Source organism: Pteropus vampyrus, unplaced genomic scaffold (genome assembly GCF_000151845.1).
Source record: "Pteropus vampyrus isolate Shadow unplaced genomic scaffold, Pvam_2.0 Scaffold44, whole genome shotgun sequence".
NCBI lineage: Eukaryota > Metazoa > Chordata > Mammalia > Chiroptera > Pteropodidae > Pteropus > Pteropus vampyrus.
Window position 1 is genome coordinate 9,094,656 of NW_011888825.1, and position 26,854 is coordinate 9,121,509.

The 26,854-nt window shown below is 51.2% G+C and overlaps 1 protein-coding gene across 1 annotated transcript; it reads left to right on the plus strand.

Moving 5' to 3' along the window:
- Positions 1-747: 747 nt before the first annotated feature.
- On the plus strand, positions 748-26,847 carry LOC105291316 (GRB2-related adapter protein). The gene is made up of 5 exons (XM_011359049.1): positions 748-971; positions 8,764-8,861; positions 13,402-13,524; positions 23,176-23,344; positions 25,406-26,847. Exons 1-5 carry the CDS (start codon positions 894-896, stop codon positions 25,589-25,591), a joined length of 654 nt encoding a protein of 217 aa, XP_011357351.1. The 5' UTR covers positions 748-893; the 3' UTR covers positions 25,592-26,847.
- Positions 26,848-26,854: the final 7 nt, after the last annotated feature.

Consider the following 26,854-nt stretch of genomic DNA (forward strand, 5'->3'; position numbering starts at 1 on the left):
ATCACCGTATTTATCCATTTATGCTCTTTCCCACGATACTCACGCAACTGTGTCAGAATTGCTGCACCGATACCACTGCGCATACCAAGTCTACTGAGGAAAAGTAAAGATTTATTTACTTTTCTTTTTGACCATAGGATCTCCATCTCACTGAAGGTGCCCTATGTTTAAACCAGAAGAGGCAACTTCTGAGCTGGGGATCGATGGATGAATAAGAGTCTCCTGGGAGCAGAAAGAGGGAGAGAGCACCATGCAGAGGGATATGCATGTGCAAAAGCCTGAGAAATAAAATGAAAGTATAGTGTGTCCCCACTTCTGGGGCTGAGGCCAGGGTTTGTTTAGAGGGAAGCGGAATAACAAAGAATAAGCCTGAAAAGCTGTGTGGTGGTGCGTGGGGGTGGTATCTTGGAAGGGCCTTAAATACCAGGAAAAGAGCTTGGGGTTGATGTAGTGGGCATTGGGAGACACAGGAGGATTGGAGTTTAGAAAATGTGGTGGACAGACTGGCAAAGTGGTGGGAGCGGCTGGGACCACAATATAATGCCTGAGCTGGCAAGATGGCTTTGCAGCATTCTCTTCAGGAGACCTCAGTTTTATCATCTGTAACATGGGTACAAGGAGAGAGACCCCCCATCCCAGGGCTGCCTAGAGACTCCCCTAGGGCTATACTTGACCTCTGGGGTCTGAGGAGGGGCCAGGCCAGCTCCCATGCTCTCCCTGCTCTGTGACATATCTCTGCTTCCTGTTTCTCCCCTGTCAGGGGTAGTTTCAGTCCCAGCCTCAAAAGAACAAACACGTTCTCAAAACAAAGGAAGACGGTCCTCGACTGCAGAGGAAGCAGGAAGCTGCCAGTGCTGCTCTCAGCCCAGCTGCTGGGGCTCAGGGACAGCGAGATGGAGTCCGTGGCCCTGTACAGCTTCCAGGCCACAGAGAGCGACGAGCTGGCCTTCAACAAGGGGGACACACTCAAGGTAGGGTGGCTGGAGCTGGCTGAATGGGCCCCATATGGAATGGGGAGCTTTAAGAACCGGGGGTCTAGAAGGCCTCCCCAAACAGAGTCACTAGAGGAAGACAGGTCTAGCTTCTCCAGTTATCATCTATGTGATTCAGGACAAGCCGCTTCTTCTCTCTGAGTCTCAGCTTCTCCATCTAGGAAATGAGGAGATAATTAATGATCCCTCCTTTGGGAGCCATTGTGAGGATTTAAGGAGACATTAGCATAGTGCCTGGTGGGAGTTGGTTCCACATCCAGTTTTCCAGGAGAGAATTTGAAAAGACAATTGTCGAAATGAGAGAGAGAGAGAGAGAGACATGAAGGGAGAGACAAAGTACGGGGGAGGGAGAGAGAGAGGAGGATAGGAAGAAGTTCTTAGGAAAGAAATAAGTATATATGCTAATTTATTAGGGTGAAAATAGCTGTAATTTAAGTATTAAGAATGAGGTTCCCAGTAGCATGGTGAAAAGGGATAATCAAGTCCTATCACAGCTCATGTTTCCTTGTCTGGGCCCTTTTAATGAACACCGCAGTCTTCCAAGGGTTGTCCAGGTAGATGAGTCTGTGGGATCTCTCTCTGGAAATGTTCTTGCTTACAAGTTTGCATATGAAAGCAGAACTCAGGGGCTGGATTCAGGAGTGGCCACTCCACTACTTAGGCACTGGAGTTGCCGTAAAATCATTCTGAGAAAGTCACTCCCCTCCTTGGAACTCAATCTCTGCCCTGGAGCAAAGGGCATTAGACTGGATGTCTCTTCACTCTGAGCCCTGGGCCCTGTTCTTGGCCCAAAGCTTCAAACACAGGAAGGGATGTGGAACTCCCATTTGCTGGCATCCTGCTATATACAGACCCAAGCTTGGCGATGTGTCAGTGTCCTGTTTAAACTGCTGAGGTGGGGAAGATTGGCACCCCCATTTCACAGGTGATTAAACTGAGGCACAGGGAAGTGACATGACTTCCTTAGTATGGAGTCAAATTTGGACCTATGTCTTTTGACTCTGGAAACTGTGTTCTGTCCCCTGTGAGACTGAATGGGTTGGGCTGGGGGTTGTGGAGGTTGATATTCCCCAAGAGGACCCACATCCCTTTGAGGAAATCCCCCACCCGCTTTCTCTATGCCGGGATGCTGGTAACTACGTACATCTGAGCTACCGGTTGGGTCCCATGGACATGTGGCCAGCTGGGATGGGGCAGGCTTAGCACTAGGACTGTCTAGGCAGGGCGTGAGACTCTGCAAGAGCCAAGTCTAGTTCAGAGACCTCATTTACCAGTCTGAGAGGAGTTTGGGGTCTCAAAACCCAGATTTGAGACTTGGGAGTGAGTGAATAGTGAGGAAATAGGAATGGGATGGGTGATGGGCTTCAACTGAGTGATCAGCCAGTAGGCAATTATAAAGACTGTGACATTCCCACTTCCCTCCCAGACTCCTGTGCCCCCCATCCCCATCCCAGTCCCAAGATTAGTCAAGTTTTCCACTAAACTTTGCTTAAGTGTTAGCTGACTCCGAGTATGTTTGCGTCTAACAGAGGTGCTGGCTGCTAAGGAAGGAGTAAGTGCGTGAGGGTAGGGACAACACTGGAGCCCCAAGACATAAAACAGTGCCTGATACATAGCCGGCTTTCAATAAGACATGGGGAATATGGAAGGAAGGAAGGAAGGAAGGAAGGAAGGAAGGAAGGAAGGAAGGAAGGAAGGAAGGAAGGAAGGAAGGAAGGAAGGAAGGAAGGATTAAAATATTAGCTGAAACTGGGGCACCTCCCAGTGGGACTTGCACCTCACATCCATAGAGACCAAGGAGTGGACCTTTCAAGATCAAAAAATGATGGAGGAATGAAGACAGTGGGAAGGGCTGCCTTTTCCATCATTCATTCAACAAACACTTGAGCTACTTATTCCAGTTTTACTGAGATATAGTTGACATATAAGATTGTTTGGTTTAAGGTATACAACATAATGATTTGATATATGTCTATATTACAAAATGATCACCCAATTAGCTTAGTTAACATCCATCACCTTGCATAGTTACATTTTTTCCTTCTGATGACACCTTTTAAGATCTACTCTCTTAGCAACTTTCAAATCATACAACACAGTATAACTGACTATAATCATCATGCTGTACATTATATCCCCAGAGCTTATTTATCTTATAACTGAAGTTTGTACCTTTTCATCTCCTTCACCCATTTTTCCCACCCCTGCCCCCTGCCTCTGGTAACCACCAATCTGTTCTCTCTTGAGCTATTGAGCACCTACTCTGTACCAGGTATCGTTCTAAGTACTGAGGATACAGCAATGAACAAAGCAAAGTCTTTGCCCTCCTGGAGCTGACATTCCAGAGGGTAAGTGACATCAGGAGGTGCTAAGTAGACTGAAGAAATCATCATAGGGAGATGGAATGCACAGTAACCAGTGGGTGCCAGGGTAGTCTCTCAAAACAGGTGACACCTATGGTGAGACCTGAAGGATGAGCAGTAACCAGCCATGCAAAGAACAGAGAGCACTGGGCTGGGGAAACAGCTGGTGCAAAGGCCCTGAGGCAGGACCATATTAATACATTTGAAGAATTGAAAGAAAGGTCTGTGACTGAAGAGCAGCGAGTAAGAAGGAGGAAGTAAGGATGATGTTAAGAGGTATGAAGGAATCGGGGCCTGTGAAGAAAGTGGATTTCATTCTAAATGTGAAGTGTACTCACTGAAGGGTTTTCAGCAGGGAAAAGACTTGTTCAGATCTACGTTTAAAAAAAATAAGCAGGGTCGGACCTGGTTAGTACTTGGATGGGAGACCACCTAAGAAGACCAGGTGCTGTAGGCGTAAAAAATATAAAAAATAAGGGATTGTAAGCTGACAAGGTCCTTGCAATCTGTGAGGTCAACCAAGGGTTGCCTCGCCTAAAAAAATAAAAATAAAAAAATAGGAAGGGGGAAAGGAATGGAAGCAAGGAGGGGCTGTTGCAATCTACTGGGTAAGAAATGAAGGTGGCTTAAACTAAGAAAAAATACGTGACAAAAATGTTGAAATATTTATGTACTATATATGTAAAGAATTCTTATAAATCAATAAGAAAATCACAAACAGCGTAATAGAAAAATGGGCAAAGGATATGAACAGAAAAATTGCCAAAGAAGCAATGCAAGCAAATATGTGCCCAATTTTGCCAATAACAAAAGATGTGCAACTTAAAGCAAGTAACTGTTTTCCATTTGCCAGATCAGCAAAATTTTATTTTAAAAAGAATCTCCAAGGTTGTTGAGGGTATAGAAAAATGTGTACTTTTACATGTGGCTAGTAGACAGGTAAAGTGACACAATCATTTTGAATTGCTTTTGGAAAACATATAAAAAGCCTTAAAAATTTCTGAGCATCTCTGACCCAGAAACTCTGCTCCTGGGAAACTGAAGCATAATCAGAGATATCTGTGCATTCATCCAGGAAGGACTCAGGGAATGTGCAGTGTGTCCTGGGTCCTGGAGTTGGAGAATCAGCAGGAAGAAGACAGACACAGTCACTGCTCATGTAGCTGATATTCTTGTGGCAGACATGGGCCACGAACCAGATAAATAAGTAAAAAGCAGAGAGTTTGTCAGGTGGAGACAGTACATGGAGAAAAATGAAGCAGGTGAGAGATGGAGAATGTTGGTGAGAGTTAGCAATATAGATTCAACCTAGACTACTGTTCAGTATGGTACAAAATATTATACAGCCCTAAAAATGCTATTTTGGGAGGGCATTTAATGACATAAAAATGCTTATAATGCAATATTAGGTGGCAAAAAACAGAACGTAAATGTAAATACACAGATAGAGAGTCAACTTCACAAAGATAATCAATAGATATTAGTTTTGTAGAGGGAAAACTAACATTCACACACTGAAACTTTGCCTAGAAAAAAGACTAAAAAGAGTGTCCTGAAAAGCTAACAGTTGTCAATTCTAGGAGGTGAGCCTTGAGGTAGTAGGGCTTTCACTCTCACGGTTTGTGCAAGTTCAAATCTTGCCTTTATTTCAGATTTGGATAGATTTCTTTTTTGCATTCGCTTTTAAATATACTTAATTTTTTAGAACAGTCTTAGATTTACAGAAAAGTTGAGAGGATAGTATGGAGGGGACCCATATGCCCAGCTCCCTCTGCTGGGAATATCTTCCATTATTAGCATGGTACATTTGTTACATTAAGGATAAATATTGATAAATTGTTGACTAATGACCACATTCAGAGTTTTGGCATTAATTTTTATTTTTTAACATATCATCTTAAAATATTATTTATCTTGATTCCTGAGTTTTTAGAGCTCCTTTAAATTTTGCTCCCAAAGTGCCTCACCCATTTCACACTAGTCCAGGGCCCACTTTCTATAACTGTAAAAATGTGACTGTGATGTCCACTGCGTCCCTTCTTCCTCTCCAGGTCAGAGCCACAGTGCATGGGTCTGGTGGCCAGCCCTAACTGAGCAGGGCTGGAGTGCAAACCAAGCTCCATGACCTGTCCCATTTACTCATCCAATGAGCTTTTCTTGAGTGCTGTCTGTGGGCCAGGCCCTGTCACAGCCATGCTGACCAGATAGATTCCAGCCTCTAGGAGCCCACAGGGAAAAACTCTGGCCTTTAGTCTTGGGGGAAAACTCGGTGGCACCTTGACCCGCTCTGGACAAATGTCCCCAAACATCACTTCTCTAGAAAAAAGACCCCCCTTTCTGATGGACCAGGCATTTCTGGATACACAGTACCTCAATGCTCCTGGCTGGATAAAGGCTGTGGGTGGTGGCTTCACCCCCATCTCTCCATGGATGACCTGGCCCCCAAGACCCAGGGGATCCTACAGCTACCTTAGCATCACAGGGAAGGCTGATGGCACCTCAGACACAACACAGCCAACCCTGAGCTCCCCCTACCTGCTCCCCCGCAGCTGATGGCCATGACAGGCTGCCAGCTTTAGGCCCAAACCCTCAGAGTTGTCTCAGCTATTCCCTATTCATCTCATACCCACCCTCTCGTTGAGTCCTGTCAATGACTCTGCCAAAACCTTTTCTGAATATGACGACTTCTAAATACCTCCACCATCACGTGCCGCCCCCACCATCATTGCTCACCTGGGTTAGTGCAGAAGCTCCTCACTGCCCCTGCCTCCTCTGCTCTGCAGCCCAGTCTCCACTCAGCAGCCATACTCAGAACCTGACTCTCCCTCGCTGGCCCTCCAATGGCTTCTCTTAGCTTTTAAAATAAAGTCTGAAGTGCTTCCCCTGATGTACAAGACCTACATGCTCTTGCCCTGCCTGTCCTGCCCACCTCTCTCCATTCAGCTCACAGTGCTGCCCCTCCTGCCTTAACTCCAAATACACTGGCCTCCTTTCTTTCTGGGGACAGAGCTTGCTCCCACCTCTGGGGCTTTTCACCGGCTGTTCTCTCTGCCTTGAATACTGTTCCCCACATCTTCTCATGTCTGGTTCCTGTAATTTGGGCCTTAGCTCACATGTTGCCTCCTCAAAGAGGTCATTTTTTTTAAAATAAATAAATCCCCCCCCCCCCCACACACACACACTTCCAGCCCTGACCTACAGATGTTGCCATCTCCCCTGCGGCGTGCACCCAGGGCCCAGTGCGCACCCAGTGGGCCCGTGGCTCCACCTGGAACATGAACCCAGGACATTCTGCATGTAAAGCAGACATGCTAACCACTATACTACGGAGCCACTCCCCAAAGAGGCCTTTCTTGACCACCCCATATGATTCCTGTTGGCAGTACCCCTGTTCCCAGCCAGACATCCTCCATCCATGTCATCCTGACATATTTTTCAGACCATTTACCACTACATTAAGTTACTTTGTTTACTTGTTTCCTTCCTCGTCTATTGTTACCTGTAAGCTATTTATTCCCTGCTATATTGCTAGGGCTTAGCATGGTGCTGGCAACATAGTAGGTGCTCAGTAAATAGGTGATGAGCGAGTGCATTAACCAGGGCACAGAGGAGTAAGACAGCACTGCAGGAGCAAGGCTTAGGGGCAGGCCAGGATGTGAGTTTCACCAGGGAGGAAAGGCTCTCTCTTTTGTGGGAATTCCCAGGTCTCAAAGGGTCTGAGGCTTTTGAACCACATTAACAGTAAGAATTCAGCTAATGTAAACAATGAGAACATTTCTGGGTCCTTGGAGTAAAGATAATAGGAAAATAAAACAAAACAAGGGTTAAATATATGTCTGCACAGGACTTTATAGTTCACAAGACACTGCCACATTCAGTGTAGGCCATATACGTGCCCATTTCACAGATGAGGAAACCGAAGCCAAGGCTATGGAGAGAGTCAGGGGCAGGGTCTTGGGCATCTTCCTTGAATCTGTGGCCGTGGAAAGCAGCCCACAGGTTTTAATTTTCTTATTAAGTCGGGAGAATTTTTTGTTTTGTTTTGTTTTCAGCAAAAGTTTTTCTAAGTCAGCCACCTGCTTCCGTCTGTCCCTGGGGCTGCTGACCTTGCTCAGGCTACGGGGGAAGGAAGGAAGAGTCTGGTGAACAGACAAAGGGGTGCCTGCCTGCACGGGTAAGGGCTTAGGCCTGGGCCCAAGAGATTTAATCCCAGCTACTCTTGGCAAAATCGAACAGCCTGAGTTGATGCCTTTGTGCCAACCTCCCCCAAGCCTTTGCTCCTGTAGTAGTGCCTACTTGGGATGCTGTTCTATATCTAATATTTTTTCTCAATAAATATCGCCACTAGGATTGAGCCAATGTTGGAACCTGCTACAGGGCTGACAGGGGAGATGTCCCCCTGGGCTTGGGTCCAGAGACAAAGTGGGAGGTAGAATGGTATAAAAACTAGTGGATCAGTGCCCCACTTAGACCACTGAGCCAAAGACTCCAGCCCGCAAAGTCCTGGCTTGCTGCATGGGCTCTGCCTCACCCCTCCTGTTGGCCTGGCTTACTTCCTCCCTCTGGGCCTCAGTTTCCTCATCTGTGAAATAGCTTTTGGTGATATTGACCACAGAGGGTTGTATAAGAATTGAGGTGACACACGGAAAGCTCACCCAGAGAAGGGAGGAGGGAGCCCTAAGCTTCATGCTCTACTTACTCCAGAGATCTGGCCTGCTTCTCCTACAGCCGCTCAATTGCTTACCCATGAGTCCCACCCACACTCTGGCTGTTTCAGTTCCTCTTGGCCCTGTGGGGCTGTAGGGGCTTCATGCCATGGACAAAGAGTACTGTGATGTGAGCAAGCCAGGCCTCAGCCTCAGCCCAGCCCAAAGGTCTCCCTTATCAGCTCCCTGGTGCCTGAATATTACCCCTGAACTCAGACTGTAAGGGCTATTTAAATGCAAGTGACTCAAAGTGAGCACTACCAGGTGCTGAGCTCAGGTTGGCGTTCCATGACCTCCCTGAGGACTTCTGCACTTCTTCTCAGTGCCTGGTATGCAAATGCTTTGGGACCCCCATGCTTGGGGGTACAGCTCGGGAACCAAGGCACCTCAGACCTGTCCCTAAGACCCCACAGTATGCTGGGGGTCTGGGTAGCAGAGCACGAGAATCTAGCTCCAGCCCCACCAAAGCTCAACCTATGGACCAAAACCTCCTCTTGGTCTGCAACTCTCCTACCCAGGGTAGCTGTGGCCCTTCTGGGGGAATAAACAGAACCGAGGAATCAGACATGGCCCTTGCGACTTTGCACAGGTTCCCAGCCCCTCCTCTGCGAAATGGGCCCAGGGCTGGCTTGGGTAAACCCTGCAGGGCACTTGAGCAGGGGGCCCTCAGCAGGTGACGACTGTCTCTCCTCTTGCCCGCAGATCCTGAACATGGAAGATGACCAGAACTGGTATAAGGCTGAGCTCCGGGGTGTCGAGGGGTTTATTCCCAAGAACTACATCCGTGTCAAGCCCCACCCGTGAGTGGCCGTCACCCTAGCCCTGTGACCTCAAGGCACTCCCCCACCCCTGCAGCCAAATGTCCCCACCCAGCCTGGCTTAGACTGAGCTGCGCTGCCTGGTGCATCCCTTGGACACAGGATCTCCTCATTCCTGGCCTCTGTCCATCTGTCCGGGGCCTCTAGTCTCTATCCTAAGCAGGGACAGGGAACAGAGATGTGAGGACTTGCCCAAAGGGTGGCAGAGTCAGGGCCAGCCCAGGCCATGATACTGAGGATCTGAAACACAAGATAATATCCGGGAAAGCCCTGGAGAGGAAGGCCCTTGGTGCTGGGCTGGCTGCTGCACGGCCTCGGGCAGGTCCCTGCTCTCCCTTTCTCAGTTTCTCTATCTGTGGCACAAGGAGGCCAGAGGCTCCAATCTGTGGTGGATGCTAGAGTTCTCTCTAAGAAGCCAGCTCAGCCCTGTGTGAGAGTAGAGTTGAAGGGGTGGAGGGTTAGGCAGGAAGCAGATTCTGTGGTCCCTGCCTTTGGGGTATGAGGGGGAGCTGGACATTGGTCAAGCAGAATCTGGGACCAGAGCAGAGCAGGAGTTATGTATGGGGCCCAGGTATCCTGAGGTCTGGGACCTTCTGGTCCAGGGAAGCCCCCAGTCAAGCTCTTAGCAAGTGACATTCAACGTTGCTGCCCTGAGAATGGCTGAGATAGAGCCCAGCCCCAGGACAGGCCTAAGTGGCCAAGAATCTATGGAAAATCAACTGGATATGCTTAAAATGATGGCCGAGGTGGCTCCAAGATATAGCAGCTTACTCAGTCATTCCCCATACACCAGCCACAGCTCCAGGGCCCTGACCTGGATGGTGCTGGAAACACATGATAAGATGCTGGGGTCAGAGCAGCCCTGTCCTATGGGAGTAACAGGATGTAAAGAAAGTACAACGTGAGAAGACAGTGTCGAGGGAACTAACTGAGGACGTGTTCTCAGAAGACAACAAGTGAGGTTTTGAAGGGTATGTTAGAGTCAGCTAAGTAGAAAAAGAGAGAAAAAAACAAAAAACCACTCCTGGGAGAGGGGGCAGAGAAAGCAATGAAGGAGAACCTATGGTAGTGGGACTGGCAGGAAGGCCTCAGATGCCAGGCCCAGGGTGGTAGGAAGCCATGGAGGTGTTTGATCAGGAAAAGAACTCAGTCAGACATGGAGGCAGGTGACAGGGCCAGGGAGGCTGGAGGAGGCAGACTAGGAGCCATGATGTATGTGTGATTGTAGCTTCAAAGGGAAGGGAGGTACAGAGCGGGGGTGGAACCTGAGGGTATTTCGTCTTTATCTGTCTTCGAGTTATTTCTAAAGCTGCCACCACTTCTGGCTTCCTGTGCTGGGCAAGGCCCCATCCCACCCAGGTCCCCAGCTACTTTGCATGGGCTCCAGGCAACCCCAGTCTACCCCACAGAGGCTGCGGCCTCTAGCTGACATCCTAGGCTGTGGGCCCTGTGGTGTCCCTCTGGGCTGTGTGACATTGTACAGGTGTCTGGCCCTCTGGCCTTACAGTCCTCCTGTCAGTAAAGGGAGAGCATGAGTGAAGATGAGAGAGATGGCAAGAACCCAGCCCAGGGCCACAAACCAGGGCCAGGTGCTGCAGGCATTTACAGGCCAACGGAGGACAGGCAGGAGCCATCATGATGAGCTGGCAGGTCAGGGAGAGGCCTCCAGGTGGAGGCAATGTCTGACAAAGGCTAGAAGCCTCGAAGGCCCACAGCTGCTGATAAGCCCTGAGCAGAGCGAGAGAAAAGCTCATAAAAGGCTGTGGTCCTGGGCCAGACCTGTCAGGACAGTGCCAGTGGTTGAGACAAGATTTCACCAGGGAAGTTGGGAACCGTGTAGGGTTCTAGTCTCCAATGACCCTGGGGTTCCTGGGGTTAGCTCTGGCCACTTGTGTTTGGGACAGAGCAGGAATGGAGGTCAGGCCCCCAACCCACTTACTGAGGTCATGCCCAGGTGTGTCCTTAGCTAACCTCAGTACCAAAATAGCAGCGGGGAAACTCCAGCTGGCGCCTGACTCAGCCCATCGGGCCCCAGGGTGTAGGGTAGGGGGAGGATTGAGGTCCCAGAAGGCCTTGTGCCTACACCAGGCCCACTCTTTCCCTGAGCACTCACTGTCACCCCAGCCTGCCCAGGCGGCCCCTGAGGGAAGAATGAGGCAAACCAGGTACTCTCAGAGCAGGGGCCACGGAGGCACCTGACCCAGCTGCATGGCCAGTGGGGGTCAAGGAGGACTACCCAGAGGAAGGGCATGCTCTGCTGGGCTTGGAAGTTAGAGTAGAAGTTTGTCGGGGAGGACAGCAGGCAGACCGAACTGAGAGATGCGTGGGAGGAGGGCTGCAAACCACCTCATTGCAGCGGCAGCAGGAAACACTGCGTGCAGCAAGGCCCTCACTGTCCCAAGGGCCCTGTGAGCTAGGTACTATCGTCACTGTCTCACAGACGAGGAGACGGAGGCACAGAGGAATTGGGGAGCCCGTAAGAGCAGCTGGAGCTGGGGGAGGGTCTAAGGCCAAGGACTTGCTGTGCAATCTTTTAGGGGATCCTTGACCTTCTCTGTGCCTCAGATTCCACATCAGTAAAAAGGGGGACTAGGCGAGATGGCCTCCAGTGGAGTGGTTCTGGTAGCGGAGAAAACTGGGTTCTGGGGCAGCAGGAAATGCTTCCTTCTCCTGCACCCTGTCCTTCAAACCACTGGAGGATCAACTTTGCCTACCCCTGGTGGGGGCAGGGCTAGCTTTCTCAGAGGGTGCGGTTGCAACAGCCTTTGAAGATGACAGCCACCCACATGCTGATGCCTCCTATGGGGTTTTGTGGGTTCTTTGGAGACACCCGGGCCCTCAGGAAACGCCCACTTGGGGCCCGTTTAGGCCTCTGCTCCTGCAGCATGGCCCTGTACCTGTGTCCTGCTGGGGCTTCCAAGTAGAGGTGCTCCCTTCTCCGCCCCTCTGAGTCCTGGGTCTCCTCATCCCAGCTCAGCCCCTAGCCTGGGGCCTCCACCCAGGACTCTGAAACCCTAAAGAACCAGACCAGACTCTCCAGATGTTTGCCTGATCCTCCACCTTCAGCAACCCCTTTCACTATCTCCCCTGCTGGGGACACCACTGTGAGATGGGCCCAGGGTCCCCATCAGTTTGGGGGGCAAAAGTTGGCTGGAACATCACTTCTGGGGTTGTGGGCTCCCCAGAAGTAGTGCCTGAGAACAAAGTGAGGACAAAGACTTTATTTTGGAGTGGGAAGTGGGCAGGGAAGGAGCCAATAGGGTATGTTAGTGATACGGCTTCTGGGTGTGCCATCCGGCTGGGGAAGTGGGGGAGACAGCACCCAAGAGTGTTCCGTCGCAGGGGGTGGGGGAGAGGTCAGAAGGCTGGCTATTTATCCACCTGCCCCCTCAGTCATCACTTGAGAATGTTCCAGGGGCTCAGAACACAGGCCAAGTATGTTAGTCACCAGGAAAAGCCCTCAGGCAGAATCCCCAATGTTTGCATTCACAGGAGGCTGTGTGGAGCATGAATGGGAAGTGGGGAGATGGGCAGGACACCATAAGCATCTGCTGCTGCACCTGTTGCCCTCTGCTCTCAGCTCGAGGGCTCATCAACATCCTTAGACAACAGGAAAGGTCCCACCTCACTTCCACCCCGCCCCCCCCACCCCCGCTCCTGAGAGCCAAGCTCAGATTCAGGAAGCGTTTGCTGAAAGAGGGAACGGAAACATTACCTTGATGGAGGCTCTGAGCCCTACCCTTGTTCGGCCATGGTCCCACCATGAGACTTTGGCAACTCTGGGCCACAGTTTCCCCGTCTAAACAATAGCCCAGTGTTTTAGCTAACCTTAAAGGCAGTCAGAGACCACCTGGACCCTCTGAGGGTAGGTGAGACCTACATATGCCGGGAGACGGGGAGCAGGGCACAGGGCTGCCTGGAGCCATGCAGCAAGATCCCTGCCTTTCACTCCCAGGCCTTCGGAGTGGTGGGGATTTTGCACGACTCTAAGCATTTACCAGGCACCTTCTATATACCCAGCACTATCCGGTCAGCGGTAAGAGGGACTTGTACCTATGAGAAAAAAATCCAAGCGGCCTCAGTCTGAGCATCTATGAGATGGGTATAGGGAGAGAGCCTTCCTCACCAGGTCGAAGCTGCTATTTGTTTTTATATTTTTTCACTTTTAAGAATCTACCATCTAAAACAAAAGGCTCAGCTGGGGTTCAGTGGGTAGAGGTTCACTGAGGTTTGCTATTTCTGTTTTTATAATGGTATGTGTTTGCCTGGCGTGGTGGGAAAGGATTGGGCTTGGGAACCAAAATGCTGAGATCGGGTCCCAGCTCCCACCCTGCCACAGCATGTGACCTTTGGCTCGTTTCTTCGCCTCTCTGTGCCTCAGGGTCCTCATCTGTAAAATGGGTGCAATCATATCTCCTGCATCTCAGGACAGCTGTGAGGATCAGCAATGTTGAGCACCTGGGCACGGGGAAGGGGGTAATCTGGACTCCCTGCTGCCTTCACCTTCCCCCTCTCTCTGCAGGTGGTACTTGGGCAGGATTTCCAGGCAGCTGGCCGAAGAGATTCTGATGAAGCGAAACCACCTGGGAGCCTTCCTGATCCGGGAGAGTGAGAGCTCCCCAGGGGAGTTCTCCATCTCTGTGAAGTGAGTTGTGACCTGAGGTGGGGTGCAGGGGAGGGTGGGCAGGGAGGTAACATCTGAGCTAAGTCTCCAAGCATGGAATGGGCTCACAAATTGAGGTGGCAGGAATGGCATCCCTGGAGAGGAACAGCCCAAGCAAATGCCTGGAAATGTGGCCATATGGGGGTTGGGAAGGACACCCAGCCCTGGATGTGGCCCAGAGCAGTGAGAATGTGCTTAGAAAGTAGGCTTGGGCTGACTGCAAAACCTCAAGTTCCAAACTGGGGGATCTGGACATTATCCTATGACTGGCTTAGGGAGCCATCAAAGATTTATCAGCAGGGGAGGAGGAAGGATGCTGGCAGTGATGTGATGGGAGTGACTAGGGGCAGGAGAGCACCAAGACACTAGGGCAGGTGTCTAGGATATACTCTGGACAGGGTCCCACTATACGATGACACAGTTGAGAGAATGGACCCTGGGGCTATGCTGCTTGGGTTCAGATTCTGGCTCTGCCACTTCTTGGCTATATGATCTTGGGCAAGTCACTTAACCTCTCTATGCCTGTTTCTTCACATGTAAAATGAGTTATTGCAAGGAATAAATGAGTCAACATATTTAGAGCAATTAGAATAGCGCCTGGTACTATTTAGAGGCAGGATGGCTGTGACGTGAGTGTTCAGCTTTGTAACGAAGCAGCTCCTCAGGCAGCCTCTGAGCAGTACAGAACCCAGTCCCAGAGGCCACATGGGGGCAATGGAAGAATCCAGGCTGGAAGGTAGTAGGGGCAGGAACAGGAGTGAGAGTAAAGGGATCAGACCCCTGGCAGGTCTCTGTCCTCAGATTGGGCAGTTAAGGCTTATATACCATCTTGAGCTAAAGAAAAAGGAAGGTTGTGGTTTGGGGTTTCAAAGGGTAGGAAGGCAGTTTACACAGAGATGAAACACAGATGTTTGGTAAATAAATGTTTGCTAGACCATCTTTAACAATGGGACACAGAGAGGACTTTTGGTTAAAGAGCCTTGCTAGATTCCTCCATACCACACCTAGTTTCTATTAAACTATAGTTATTTATGATGATAGCTCCCTTCCTGGTGCAGATTTATCTTAATTTTTTTAGGCACTTCAGGGTAGGGGATGTCAAAGGTTCTTCCTGAGTCTTTTGTTTCTTGAAAATAACCAGCTTAAAATAATCGATATTCCAAAGAGACATATTTTGAGGTGGCAATCTCTGCTTCCCTTTACCTGCACCAGTAGGATCTAGATGCTTTATTTCAAGGATTATTCACTGAGCTACATACTATGTGCCAAGCTATTTTAGGGACTAGGGAAATGACAACGAGAAAGCCAAAGTTGGTGTCCTTATCAGTTTATGTCTTAATACACGAATCGTGAACAGAAAACAAATGAATACAGTAGGAGCCAAGGTGGTCAGGGACAGCCTCTCTGAGGAGTGGCATTTATGCAAAGATCTGAACCTGGAGATAGAGGCTGCCCAGGTCTCCAGGAAGGAGGACATGGGAGAAGAAACTTCCAGGCAGAGGGAACAGCAAATGCAAAGGCCCTGAGGTGGAAATGTACTGGGGTGCACTGGAACCCATAGGAGGTGGCATGACTAGGGCAAAGGGAGCAAGGGAGACAGGGGTGGGTATTACAGTCAAAGAAGGGGCCTGACAGATCCTGACAAGGAGGTCAGGTTTATCTCAGTACAATAGGGAGCCATGGAGGGTCCCGGGCAGGAAGAAATTTGATTAGCTTCCATTTTTCCAACAATCCGTCTGGCTGCTATGTGGAAGAAGGATGGTTGGGAGTAAGTGGGAGCATTGGGAGACCAGTGAGGAGCCAGGTGGGAGGTGATGGTATCTGAGACTATGGTGGGGATTGGGAAGATAAAAAGAATCCAGGAAATGGCATGGATCTCTGAAGTGGAAACCACCAGCAATACCAACTGTTAGGATTGCTGAGGGCACTGGGCGGAGTCTACATGGAGGAGGCGCTCACTGTGCCAGCTTTTACTGTCACGAAGAACAGTATGGGGGTGGAGAAGCTGCCTGCTGGAAGGAGGGGACGAGTGGTGGACCCTGGAGCTTAGTCGTGTGGCCTCTGAGAGGCGGTAGCTGCTCAGTGTATTCTGCAGCTTCACCAGGATGACCGTTTGCCTAGGATTGGGTTGGTTCATGCCAGTGGCTCAATGATTTTCCAAAGGATAAATGAACATGGGACCACTTTGATGGTTAACACAGGGGCTGGGTGTGAGGGGCACTGGGTTCACAGGAATCCCAACGAAGCAGAGAAAGAAAGACTCAGACACAGAGGGTTCATGGTGTCCTTGGCAGCCCCAAACAGACTGGGACATAATGACCCATGAGAGGGTTTCTGTTTGCAGAAATGTAGCTCAGGTTGATGCCTTTCGGGCTCCTTAGGGCCCTGTGGTAAGCTCGTACTTGCTGTGCTTGCTGTCCATTTCCACTAAGAACTTGTGGGTGGTCTGTGATCAGCACACTGGAGAGCTAAGAGGTGGTCATCTCCCATTTGGGGTCTGGAAGCGCCCTCGTAGGGGGATGGATCACTGTGGTCCGGAAGGCTCCTCCTCTTGATCTCCTCCACTCTGTGTAACCAGCCATCAGGTTTCTTCACTTTCCTTTTCCCCTGGAAACAGGCTGGTTATCCTGAGGGATAGAAATGGCTCCTACTGTCTTTGAGCTTCTATTTCTCCATGTTAAAAATGGGAACACTGTCAGTATGTGTGTAGGGTGGGTGGGAGGGTACTGTGAGTTCTTGCCCTGACTCCCTCCCAGGACGGTTGTGGGCGTCTGGAGTGCCCCTGGCTCACCTCCCCACCTCCACAGCCCAGCCGCTTCTTCCCACCCAGTTCTCTGAAAAAGCAGGAAATGGTAGTTTTCCATGTGCTGGCTGTCCAGGGACTCCGTCAGCTGGGAATGGTGTCTGCCAGGCAGGCTGGTCTAGCTTCGAATGGTTCCTGGAATCAGCTCCAAAGCCCAAGGTCACCCAGCAGAGCAGGGCATAGGGGAGTCACTGGGACAGCTTCTGGACCCCAAGGGGTGGTGGCCCTCTCACTCCCCTACCAGATTCTCTCTCTCCTACTAACAAATCACAGTGTCTGCACTTCCGCCATTAGTGCCTGCTGCACTGCCCCCTTCTGGTATCTCCCTGTAAACGCAGTCCCACCTGTGCAAACATATCTCAACCTACTGTGTGTGTGTGTGTGTGAACCAAAGGCAGGACAAGAACAGGAGTGAAACCCAAGGAGTGTGGTGGGGAAGTATACATGGCCTGGCCAAGAGGTTTCCATAATGAATGGATGAATGAATGAATGAATGAATGAGGGAAAGTCAATGACAGCAGACACATTCTTCATGGTAAAGGAGGTGACTTCTGAGTTGGACCCTGAAGCATGAGTAGGAGTTTGGTGCACAAAGAGGGGAGAAGGTATGCCAGGCATAGGAAACAGCATGTGCAAATACCTGGAGGTCGGTCAGTGAGGGTGGGTTTAGATAGCAACCAGTTTAACCAGGAGGGGAGATGGGGAGTACTAGGGAGGAGTTCTTGAGCAGAGGAGCTAGTACCAATGTTGTCCTGGAAAGGGGACTGAGACTATCCCTCAGAGACTATCCCTCAGAACATGCTCCCCAGCACCTCCCACAAGGCAATCCAGCCAAAACCCCAAGGTTAGAACCAGCAGGAGCTTCCGGTGCCTAACCGGCTGTGGTTTGTGCACAGCACCACAGGGTGGTGTTGTCCACCCTTGCTTTCTTCCCAGCTGGGTCAGGACTCTTGGCTGTCACTCTTAGTTCATCATCTCTCACAGGGGCCTTTCATTGGCTCTTGAAGGACCACCATGCAAGGATCAGAATAGGAAACTGAGACACATATGTGGCTAGGAGTACGGGCTTCTGAGTAAGGATCTCAGCTCTGATACCTACTAGTTATATAACTCTGAGCAAGTTACCTACACGTCTGAGCCTCAGTTTCCACTTCTGTAAAATGAACATCTATGTAAAGTACTTAGTATGATGCCTAGCACATAGTAAGTACTTCATAGAGGCTAGTTATAGCAATTGTCCTTATATTAAACCTCCAAGGGCCACACAGTGCTTCTTGGCCCTGCCTCATAAATCCAAGGCTATTAGAGAAGGGGCAGTGGCATGGGAGGCAGGAAACCGAGTTCTCATCCAGGCTTTGCTCTGGACCTGCAGTGTAACCTCTGGGAGATCCTGCTCTCTCTTGACGGTAATGTCTTCATCTATAACGTGAAGATAGTGACCTGATGTCCATCTATAAAAGTGATGGCTGCACAGACTTGTGAGTGAGAGCACGTCCACCCTCGCTGACTCGGCTCTCAGGGACTCTCGCCCCACTACGCGTGGCATCTCCCGCACGCTCATGCCAAGCCCCATAAAGCTGTCAGAAGTGGAGTTTATGGGTCTCACAGAGCGACAGTGGCCATGGCTGGCTGCCCTTTATGAGTTTACAAATGCCGTCTCCCTCCACCTTCAGGAGCACGACTGAGCTGACAGCCAGAAAGCCAGGGGCCAAGGCTGAGATGTAATGCCTGGGCCCCACACTTCAATCCAGGCTACTGTGGACTCCTCTATTAAAAATGACAGTTTGTTCCCATGTGAGGCATTCTACTTCTTTTCAGGCTAGAGGTGCCCTGGAGTCAATGCACATGTGTTTGCTCTGCCTCTCTGGTCACTGAGCACCTACTGTAAACCAGGTCCTGTCCTAGGTGCTTGGGATTTAGCCATAAACAAAAGAGCACAAAGCTCCCTATCCTTTAGGCTGTCACATTCTACTGGGATGACAGACAATAAATGGTTAGTAAATTATATAAAATCTTGAAAGATGATAAAGGCTCTTAGGAAATGAAGCAGGAAAGAAGTGGGGGACACAGTTTTAGGCATGCAAAGGCAGGGAGGAAGCGATCCCCAGAAACCTAGCTTGCAGGTGAGAAAACAAGCTCAGAAAGGTGCAGTAACTTGCCCAACATCACATAATAGCAGCAAATAATAGCAGACCTGGTGGATCCATTGACCCTCTGTACTCTGATAGACTGGGTCTACTTTTCCACACACCCTCCTTGAGACCCAAAGACCTCCCGAGGTCAGTTTGATTCTATTTCATATCTGCTGCAATACAGGTACCACCCTCTCCCTTTTCACAGATGGGAAAACTGAGGCTAGAGAAGGGCCACGCCTAATAGAGACCACCTAACAGCCAGTTGGCACTCAGGCCTCTGCCCAGGGCTGTCGATAGGCCCTGGCTGGGGTAGTCCTGGGGCTTCTGACCTTACTCCAGCCTGTATTTCCTCTCTGGGCTGCTATTGTCACCTTTGCTACCGCCACTAGGCCAGAAAAACTCGCTGGGCAGGACTGGCTGCTACTAACTAGCATCAGGCCTGACTTGGTTCTTGGGGCCCAGCCCCTCATCCCCCCTGGGTAGGTATGTGTGGGGGGTCACACACAGAAACAAACACATCCCTGACTCCTCAGAGAGGGAGGCACACATACAGTCACTCACACAGAACAAGAAGAGAGGCACACACACAAACACCCGGACACAATGGAGACAGACACCTGGCACACACAGGCCAGGACACAAGCACAACCCCCAGGCACTGCCCAATGCCATGGACCAGCTCCAAGTGCCCCTCTTCTGGCCACATCCAGGCTCAGACCCCTTCTGGGCTGCTGTGCCATCTTCCAGACGAGGAGGGCTCAGTAGGGCCATTTGCACTCAAGCCATCCCTGTCAGTTCAGGGGTCATCTGGACTCAGATTCAGTTCCCCCTACATGTCCTGCAGCTCCCCTAGGTCTCAGGGTGAGGGTCAAGGTCTAGAGAGTCCCCAGAGGGCAACCCCTAGTCTAAGGGGTTCTCAGATACCTCAAAGCTCCACTTGGGTCTTGAAGGATGGCTAAGACCAAGACCAAGCAGAAAAAAATGAAAAAGTGTTCTTGGTGAGTCACGAGTGAGAGAGGCTGGGGAGTCTGGGAGACAGAATGGCTGTGGGAGAGAGACTGCTCCAGGTGCCGAGTCCTGGGAGTCGTCAGATGGGCATGGCCCTTCCTGGCCTCAGACAGGTGTGGTAACTAATCAGGCCAGGGGCTGTCACAGCAGCAGGGACCACACCCGGGTCACACATAGCAGCGTTGCCAGCACTGCTGCCCCTGGCTGTGGGCAGGCCCCTCTCCTCTCTGGGCTTGTTCTCCTGGCTATAGAACAGGAAGTTTGGACCAGGTGGTAGAAGGGACAAAACTTGCCATTTACTGAGTACCATGCCCATGATCTAGAAGCTGGAATATGCAAGCTTCCCAGATTTGAGAATTCTGGAATTCTCATGTTGGAAGGTTCTAGATTTCTGGGTCTCTTGCCCCAGTCCCACATCTCATCTCCTGTCCTCCCCTGCCTGACCCTCCTACGTGATCAGGGAAGGCTTCATTCTGAATAACTTTCCAGGTAACTGAGGATAACCTTCAAATACTAAAATGTTTAAAGTTGTGGTCCTTTGGAGTTGAGATCTTTTTCAAACCTACCACAACCTGTCTGCCCCCTTACCCAGAGGAGAGGGGCCACCTGTACCCCAGCATCCTCCCTGGGGCCAGCACCAAGTCAGGGCCTTCTGCCTCTGCACCAGGTAGCCCAGATGTGGAGTTATTAGGGTCCCTTTTTCCTGGCTTCTCACCTGCCTAGCCTTTGGTTTCCTCACTCCACTACTGGATGTGACATTTCTGTACACCACAGCCAAGTCCTGGGGCCAGGAAACCCTGCACTCCCAGGGACAGTTCACTAGGAAGTCACTAGGCTCAGAGGCTGCTTCAAGGGAAGTTTGTGGTTTCCGGGAGCTGCAGGCCAGACAAGGAAGAAGGTACTGTCTGCTTGCCTGCCCTCTTTTCCATCCAGGAACATGGACAGCCCGTGACTCTGACCGGCTATTCCACAGCCGACAACATGAGTGGCTGTCACCTAGGAACAATGCTTGCTGATGGCACAGGAGCAGCCTTGTCTCAGGTTCCAGAATCATTGTTCCATCTGACCACAGACCCTCAGGCATTTTCTAGCCTCAGTTTCTAGCCTTACCTCCCTTTGGAGGTAAGCCACTCTGAGAACTAGTCTCATCTTAGAGAGGACAACAGGCCTGTTTCTGGGTCTGGATGCCTGGAGGGCTGGAATCACAGCTCAGAGCTGACAGAAGAGGGTTTCAAGGACAAAGTACCCCAAAGAGCACTTAAGCCTTGGGCTGTGACATTCCATTTCCTGAGTCTAGTCTCCCAACTAGGCTAGACCCTCAGGACCTACTCCTCCCTCCCTACCTTTTTGGTGTCTAGTGTGCAAGCCTTGATGAGCAGTGGGTTACAAGAAGGCTGTACAAGGGCTGAGGAACCCACAGACCCCCTGACTCTGATGGAGGCAGTCTGAAGCAGCTCTCAGAAACTGGGCCATTTTACCTGGGCCTTGAAGTATGAGTAGTTTAACTTGAGAAGAATTTGGAGGAAATAGTATATGCAAAGGCCTGGAGATATGTTTGAAAGTGGAGAAGGGTTCTGTGTGGTTTTGACTCATTGACTTGGTCAGGATGGGGGAATCCAACTTCGTCCCATCCCCTAAACTAGAGAGCGTTTATCTTAAACAGCTCTTTATCGCAAATCTTTAATCTTAAACATTTAACGAAGCAGCACACAAGCCCCAGGGCTGACAGGTGGAGGAAGTGAGCAGCAGGCCTGGGCAGCTGGGGGTGACAGACGAGCACTCAGTTCAGGTCCTGGGAGTACTCGGACTGTGAACCTCAGGAACTCAGGCTGTTGTCAAACTCTGGCTTGTAAATGCACCGTGTCCAAAATTGTTTAACAAAATTTACATTTAGAACCCAGGAGTTTTGTTTTTGTTTTTTTGTTTTTTTTTCTTTTTCTTACTATCAAGTTTCCAGACCAGTGTTTGGTTCTCATTTAGTCTCAAACAAAAAGAGAACACAGCCTGTGGCTCAGGAGGTCAAGGGGCCATCTCCTTCCCAGTGGCTATCTCTGCCCCCAGCACATACACCTAGCCATGCCCACAGGTCCTCAGGCTTTCCCTGCTGTCGGCCCTACCAGCCTAGGTAAGATGCCCACCTGTGGACAGGTTCCTAAACTAGCTTCTTCCTGGGGGAGCTGGAGCTATTCTGTGTTCCCCTGAGGCCACCAATCTGGCCAAGTAGGCTCTAGTGGCCCTGTTGGTGTCACCTGCACAGCTGAGAGTCCCAGGCTTGCCTCGTCTCACTTGTGGGGAGTACATCAGCTGAAGCCCAGAATGGTGAGCTGGAATATAAGTCCAAGCAGGTTTACTGTAGAGCTGGAAAGGGTAGCTGTGATTTGGCCAGGAGAGAGGATGAGAGAAGGAAGGCCTCTTGGGAATCACAGCCCAGGTCACAACACAGCATAGTAGGGCTGGACTTAGAATGACAGGATCTGGGACATTATCAACATCACAATTGGAATCAGTATTATTGGTATTGTTATACAATGATAACCAGTCAGGGAGCACTTTGGAGTGACACTTGACATGTAGAAACTCAGATGTGGCCCCAGCTCTGTCCTTCGCTGTTGTGTGACTCTGGGCAGGTCATGGCTGCACTCAGGGCCTCAGTTTCTCTACTGTACAAGGGGCACGATTTGTTTCTCCTGGCCTGCACGACGAGGAAGGGAATGATGATGGTTTGTGCTGCCCATTGTCCCTACCCACACCAGCACCACCTCTGGCCTCGATCCTGCATGGCCTGAACCAGGGTGGGATAGGCAGTGTGTGGGAAGGCACCGGGCAGGTCGCTCTGCCCAGTCCCAGCCAGAGAGGGCTCCACCCCGCCAGCCAGTTTGGGAGAGACAGGCTGTCTCCTCAGCTGGGCTAGAAGGCATGTGAGAGGATTTGGTGGAAGGCGGGGCAAAGGCTGGGAGGTGAGAAAGGGGCTCACGGATCACATCAGAGAGTAAATAAAGGAAATGAGGCTGGACATGTAATCAGAACCAGATCTTGAGTCTGAGGTGTCACAATGTTATTCCGAGGGCAATGGAGCACCATAGAAGATTCTTGAGGTGGGTACAGATATGGATGAGGAGGACATGAAGCACCCAACATGCCTAAGCTCCTCTCACACTGCCAGGCTTTGGTCTGAGTCAGGATAGTCTTAGGACTCACTCCTCAAGGGACTGCAAGGTCCGCAAGGGGTGGGGAGAGGGAGAAGAATGTCAAGGTTGAGGGGGATGTCGAGGAAAAGAGATACTGTCCGATCACCTCTCTCAGAAAAACCCATTTAATGTTGCCAATAAGCCATAGTCAGAATTTTCTGAGCACTTACCCAGAAGGATAGTGTTATGAGGTTCAGAGAAGTTAAGTGACTTGCCTAAGATCCCATGGTAAAAAAGTGGCCTGGTCCAGGGTCCACAGCCTTAACTCTATACTCCACTGCCAGCTGGTACTAACCAGGTCTTACATTGAGCCAGGTCGATGGGGCCTGGGACTACCCTCCCCCATCTGCACCTTCCCATGACTCCAGGTGTCACCAGGAAAGAGAAAGGCCTGGTTCTAGATGGTGGTGAGAAGGGAAGACCCAGGGCTGTGCTAGGCTGGGAGTGGTCCCTGGCCTTCGTGGGACCTTCTGAGGTGGCCATGGGTCCTCTCCCTTAGCTACGGGGACCAGGTGCAGCACTTCAAGGTACTGCGTGAAGCCTCAGGAAAGTACTTCCTGTGGGAAGAGAAGTTCAACTCCCTCAATGAGCTGGTCGACTTCTACCGCACCACCACTATTGCCAAGAAGCGGCAGATCTTCTTACGGGATGAGGAGCCCCTGCTCAAGGTAGGTGGGCAGAGGCCAGGATGGCAGGCTGGCCCAAGTGTGAGCCTCTGTGCCTCCTGCCATCCGCAGGGGCAATGATACCTGGGGGGCCCGGTACAAATCTGGCCTCCTTTTTTCCCCCAGCAGCCCCCATATCCCAGGAGGAGGGGGTACAGCCCAGGTTGTAAAGTTCTATTCTGGTGACACTGCAGTGAGACAAGCAAGGGTAGGGAAGGAGAAGAGGGAAAGAAAAGGAAGGAACAAAATGAAAATTTCATGAGGCAAACTATGTCTCACTTGTCCTCAGCAGTACTTGGCACACAGTAGGTACTCAATAAATGTTTGTTTAGTGAATGAAAGTACTGACACCTACTGAACCTATTGTGCGTCATGTACTGAGCTGTGCTCTGTACACTGGGAGTTTCATTGTCCCCATTGTACAGGTGAGGAAACTGAGGCTCAGAGAGTAATGTGACTCATCCAAGGCCACCTACCACATAGGCTCAGTCCTGGTTTCTGCTCCTGAGGAGCTGGCCTTGGGTGTAGTGCAGGGCAGTGTGAGCATTTGTGGGCAAGGTTCCGGCCAGACACAGGGCGTGTGCATGTATGTGGGGGGCGGTCCAGCCACCCCTTGTCCTCGCAATAACAGCAATTTGCCAGCCAGCCCTTTCATCAAGGGGCCCCGAGGACCAGCTCTCACTCTTATTAGGATGATGACACCAGCCAATGGGGTTATTAGCCCCAACATGCTATTTTCCTTGGAAGAGGGTGTCGGCAAGGCCTGGGGCTGGAGGTCAGGACTCTGCAACAGCTGAACTTTTGCTCTGCATAGGGTATAGAGAGAATGGCCATGGCCGAGGCCTTGGGAGGGTGCTGACCCGTTGCCTCAGAGAAGCTCAAGTCCTGTCCTGTTTCTAGACTCCCACTGCCTTGCCATGTGTAACCCTTAGGGCCAGTTCATCCCTCAATTAGGCCTCAGTTTCCTCTCTATCCAATAAGATGAGCTTTCAATCTGATATTCCAGGAGAGTCAAGCAGTGCCTTGGGATACCCTTACACTTAGTGCATCCTCTGTCCCATTAGGATGATTGGCCTCCTTAGCCTGACCCTGGGGGCCAGGTCAGCTGTGAGCTTTCCTCTGGGCCTTTGACTCCCAACCTCCATCCCCTCCCCGTCTCTGCTTGGGCCAGCTCTGACCTTGACGAGTGTAAGGAAGCCAGGATGGAGCTGGAGCTGGGGGGCTGCCACACCCACCGCCTCGCTCTGACCCAGCCCTGGGATCACCCACCCTGTTTGGCGACTCTAGAGCTGGCTCAGTCTCCTGGGATCCATGCTACCTCCTCCTTCCTGGGCAAAGAACCGCTAATTACAGCCTGTCCACTGATTCTATCACCCATGCTGGATAAGATTCCAAAGGCTCAGAGCAGAGATTCTGGTGCGGCAGGCAGGGCCAGGGTACTGGGCATAATTGTCATGGTGCCAGGCTGACATGCCTGTAGAGAGAGCTCTTGTCCAGCTGCTATTCTTAGGTGGGGAAACTGAGTCCCACAAAGGGCAGGGACTTACCCAAAGTCACTTTGGGGCATAGATAGGACTGGAACCCAGGCCTGAGAGTTGAGAGCAGCTCAAAATGACAGCCTCTCTCTCAAAGCCTGGCCAAGGGCAACAGCAATAAACTCTGCTCTTAGCTACATATCTCTTTATAGTTTATAAGGCCCTGTGGTTCCTGTGGTCCTGGGGCCTGGAGTCAAAAGTTATGGTTGCTGCAGAGCCAGGGAAATGAAATCCAAAGAGGGGCAGGGACTTATTCAAAGTCCCTCATTGAGGACCAGGACTCAGGTCACAGCTGGGCCACCAAGATAGTCATATTGTTCTGTGTAGATAGAGTGTTTGTGTGGCAGATATGCAGGGGGCAGGCAGCAGGCAGTCCATGGGGTAGTGGTCATCCACCTGGCATTAGAGGCAGAATCAAGTTCAACCTCATTTCTGCCTCAAAAATTCTGCCCTCCCCAACCTGCAGCAAATCATTTCTCTTGTTAGGGTCTCCTGAAGGGGCCACACTAACCACTTCCTCCTCTTGCAGTCGCCTGGGGCCTGCTTTGCCCAGGCCCAGTTTGACTTCTCAGCCCAAGACCCTTCACAGCTCAGCTTCCGCCGCGGTGACATCATCGAGGTCCTGGAGTCCTTGGACCCCCACTGGTGGCGGGGCCGGTACTGTGGGCGCATTGGCTTCTTCCCGCGGAGCTATGTCCAACCAGTGCAGCTCTGACCAGAGCAGGGCCCAGGAGGCAGAGTCAGCAGATCATCTGTCTACTGGACACTGAGCTCCAGAGAGAGGCCATGGATACCCCCTCTCCCTGGGTCCCATGAGGCTCAGCCAAGGGCCTTGGAGTGAACTGTGGGCTTCCTAACTGCCAGGCCCAGCCTCTGCTGCTCCACGTGACTGGGATAGCCCCAGTGGCTCACAGCCACCATGAGGTTCAGTGCCTATCAGACAAGGGGAGCTCCTGGGGCTTCGCACCAGCCTCTTTCTATTGGTCACCAGCTTTGTGATGTCTTAGGGTGGGCCGGCAGAGGCCCTGCCCACTTTAGCCATCAATGGCCCCATATTCAGCGAGGGCTCCTGGGTTCTACCCATTGGCAGCTCAACCCAAGGAAACATTGCCTTGGTGGGTGGGTTCATCTTGGATTCACCACCCACTGGGCCTGCATGCACCTCCCTCAGAAGGATCCTCCAGGTATTCTAGCTACTGGGGAGGTGGCTTAGGTATAAGGGACTGGCAAGGGCACTGTACATCTGTTGACCTGGTGTCACTGGACAGACTCCAGGTAGAGACTGACTTCTCAGCAGCCCCACAATGACTTCGGGCTCCACTTGGGCATCCAACACTCCGACTCTACTACAGATAGCTTGGGGAGGAACCGGAGGCCCTGAGGCCCTGTGAAAGGAGTAGCAGTGGTGAAAAAAATGGAGGCACCTGCTCCTCTCAAAATGGACAAGCTCTGAGGGGTGGGCCCCACATGCAGCCACTTAGGAGGCTCACTGCACCCGCTCTTGTTTGTTCAGGCCCAAGTTCTGCCCAGACCCTTGGGAGTTTGGGGGAAATACAGGCCAGGTGGCAAATTGGAAGCCAGAGCTGAAATCTGAGGTCCGGCAACATCTAGAATGTGATGGGCAGTCTGGGTGGGGCCCCAGCTTGAGAAAAGGCAGGGTGTCCACATGGAATGTACACCTAGTAGTGGGTCCTAAGCAACACCTGCCTAGAGCCTGGGCACCCTTGGGAGCAGGAAGCATAAGGGGAACTTAAAAGGTCTTTGAATGCCAGGCTGGTGGGGGGCGTGGTGAGCAGGGAGGGAGAGAGAAGAGGCTCCTGTGACGTTTGGGAGCAGGCAGGATCAGGGAGGGGACCAAGGTGGCGGGGCAGGGGGGTGCTTCTTCCTCTGCCTAAGGCCTGGACTGAGACCCTTCGAGCCCTGAACTCCGGCAGGTTGTACTGCTCCTGACATGGACCCACATACTCAAAATAAAAAC

Coding starts and splice junctions, on each gene's coding strand:
- LOC105291316 (XM_011359049.1), top strand. CDS start 894: ATGGAGTCCGTGGCCCTGTACAGCTTCCAGGCCACAGAGAGCGACGAG. Junction 13,525..23,175: donor GAGTTCTCCATCTCTGTGAA/GTGAGTTGTGAC, acceptor CCTCTCCCTTAG/CTACGGGGACCAGGTGCAGC. Junction 23,345..25,405: donor ATGAGGAGCCCCTGCTCAAG/GTAGGTGGGCAG, acceptor CTCCTCTTGCAG/TCGCCTGGGGCCTGCTTTGC.